This window comes from Danio rerio, chromosome 6, assembly GCF_052040795.2.
Source record: "Danio rerio strain M-AB ecotype USA chromosome 6, GRCz13ab, whole genome shotgun sequence".
NCBI lineage: Eukaryota > Metazoa > Chordata > Actinopteri > Cypriniformes > Danionidae > Danio > Danio rerio.
The window spans coordinates 55,627,501-55,630,000 of record NC_141026.1 but is presented as its reverse complement, the minus strand read 5'-3'; the positions used below and the strand labels follow the sequence as shown (position 1 = coordinate 55,630,000).

The 2,500-nt window shown below is 37.6% G+C and overlaps 1 protein-coding gene across 5 annotated transcripts in view; it reads left to right on the top strand.

The window, feature by feature from the left end:
* Positions 1-2,500, top strand: part of cacna2d2a (calcium voltage-gated channel auxiliary subunit alpha2delta 2a) — a 453,173-nt gene that overhangs the window by 280,157 nt on the left and 170,516 nt on the right. For all 5 annotated transcript variants that reach the window (XR_015492768.1, XR_015492769.1, XM_087255552.1 and 2 more), the window contains 1 exon segment: positions 211-255. Coding sequence is in view for 3 of the 5 variants with exons in the window: in XM_087255552.1 (XP_087111678.1) it covers positions 211-255 (45 nt within the window). In the remaining 2 variants the exon portion in view is untranslated.

The window sequence follows — 2,500 nt, the reverse complement described above, 5'->3', positions numbered from 1 at the left end:
CCGACACATTTAAAACAAAAAACAATTACCTCAGTCTCCAAAACAGACCCTCAGGACAAGTTCCCATTTCATTGTTGCTTCATTTTCAGAGGAAATACAGGAACTAATAAAGACCTTTTTTCCCTCACATCAAAATAATAGTACAGAAAGCAGGTGAACGAAGGTGACACAAACTTGCGTCATTAATATTTCTGTTTTGTTTCATTTTAGGAAAATGACATCCAGTACTATGATGCCAAAGCCGACTCGGATGTTGTAAGTAACAGATGTTTTCTTTTTTTTTTTTGCTTCTGGAAATAAAAAATGATTGTTTTTGCGTGTCTGCTTTTGTTGTTATGTATTTCATTATTTATTTAATTTTAATAATAAATATGTATTATTTAATATTTGTATTATTTGTTTATTATAATAATATTACCACTCCTGATCATTATTTTTATTATTATTATTTGTTATAATGTTACAACTGTACTAATGTACCAACAAATTATTTTGAGCCAGATCTATTTAATTTATGTTCCATATATTTTATTTTATTTTATTTTATTTTATTTAATTTTATTTTATTTTATTTGCTTCCTCCATAAAATCTTTGCCATGCATTTGTAGTGGAAACATCATTGATTTCAGACATTTTTAAGAGACAAAGTTAATACACAAATCCCAAATAAGTTTTCTCATTAACAGGAGCATCATTTGAGCAACTGAGCTGTTCTCTGAGGCCCCGTTTACACTAATGCATTTACATTTTAAAACGCATACGTTTTGCTACGGTTACGCCATCCGTCCACACTACGCCGGAGTTCTCGAGCGCAGAAAACGGAGCGTTTTGGAAACACTGGAGAGGCCGTTTTCATTCTAAAGCGCTGCTGCTCCGTCTCAGTGTGGATGAGGAAAGACGGAGACATCTGAAAACGGAGGCGGGGCTGCTGAGATTCGCTACCTGATTGGGGCTTTTGTGTCATTGCGTATCCTTCCCTTATTCGTCAAGCCCCTATCACATGACTATAACACATGGCTTTAACGCTATTGGAAGACAGTACTATAAACAACTACATGGGCACAGAAATGGGAGCGTTGTTTGCACTATTGTCTGTTTTAGGCGCCATTGTGCAGTTATTCATTTGTTATGTTTAGTAACAACTCGACCTCTTCGTCTGTCCGCAAAAATACCTCTCTTGCTTTCTTTGCCATCGCGTTTAATGTTCAGCCGGCATTTGTTGACTAACAATAACCAAATGCAGAGCGAGACACATGCTTTCAGTTTATACCAGTACGCACATGCTCAGAGTGCGCGAATGGTCACAGGATATACGTTTTTGGTGGTGTAGTGTGGATGGAGATATGTTCAGAGACGCTAGGTGAAACGCTAGTGTGGACGCAGATCGTTTTTGATCTAAAACGCCGTTTTAAAACTAAAACGCACTAGTGTAAACAGGCCCTGAGTCTCAAACACACTTGTCGACACATCTGTACGTCTCACACACTCAGTAACAAGCTCTTCACAGTATAAGCGTAAGGTCACACAGAGCGTCTGATTGATTGAGCGGCGCTGCAGAAGGACGCTGTTATATGGGGATGAGTAGAGAGAGAGAGAGAGCAGAAGTCATAAATCAGACTGTGCTTTTGTGCAGTCGGCCTGTGATTAATGATTCAGCACTTTAGGAGCTGTCAGCGTCTCTAATTGGAGAACATCGCTCATCATTACAGGGGCCAAGGGATGACGGCCCACCAGAGACCCTCGTGACCCGGTCCAAAAAAACACACAGGGTCACAGAGACATTCCTTCATGCACACAGATTTACACCTGCACACATACAGGAACACTGGAACTAGTGGCAGAGCGCACACACACACATTCAGAAAGAGACTCCTAGACACGCACTAACATACTTGTGGTTGGTTCTTGTGGAATAATAATGTATTTTATACTGTGAAAAAACTTGTATCGGTCTTATCCTACCCCTAAACCCAACCCTCACATGAAAAGCTTTTTTCACCAATCTAGGCACAAAGTCTTAAGCGCATGGCGCAAAAGCATTAAGGGCATATCTGAATCCATTTTTGGTATTTTTTTAGATTTAGATTTGATTCAACTTTATTGTCATTACACATGTGCAAGTACAATACAACGAAATGCAGTTTAGGTCTAACCAGCAGTGCAATAGCAGCAAGTGCAGGATACAGGAATAAGTTATAAAGTGCAGTTATAGAAAAACTATGGTGATATTTACAGATGGATGTACTATGAACATTATATACAGGTTGGATAAGCTATGAGCAGATTTACAATATATGAATATATGTGCAGGTTGCTATTAATAATCAGTAGTGTGCAGATAAATAAACATGATTACAAGTGTATATGTTACAATATATGAATATATGTACAGGGATAGATAAACAAGATTACAAGTGTATATGTTACAATATATGAATATATGTACAGGGATAGATAAACATGATTACAAGTGTATATGTTACAATATATGAATATATG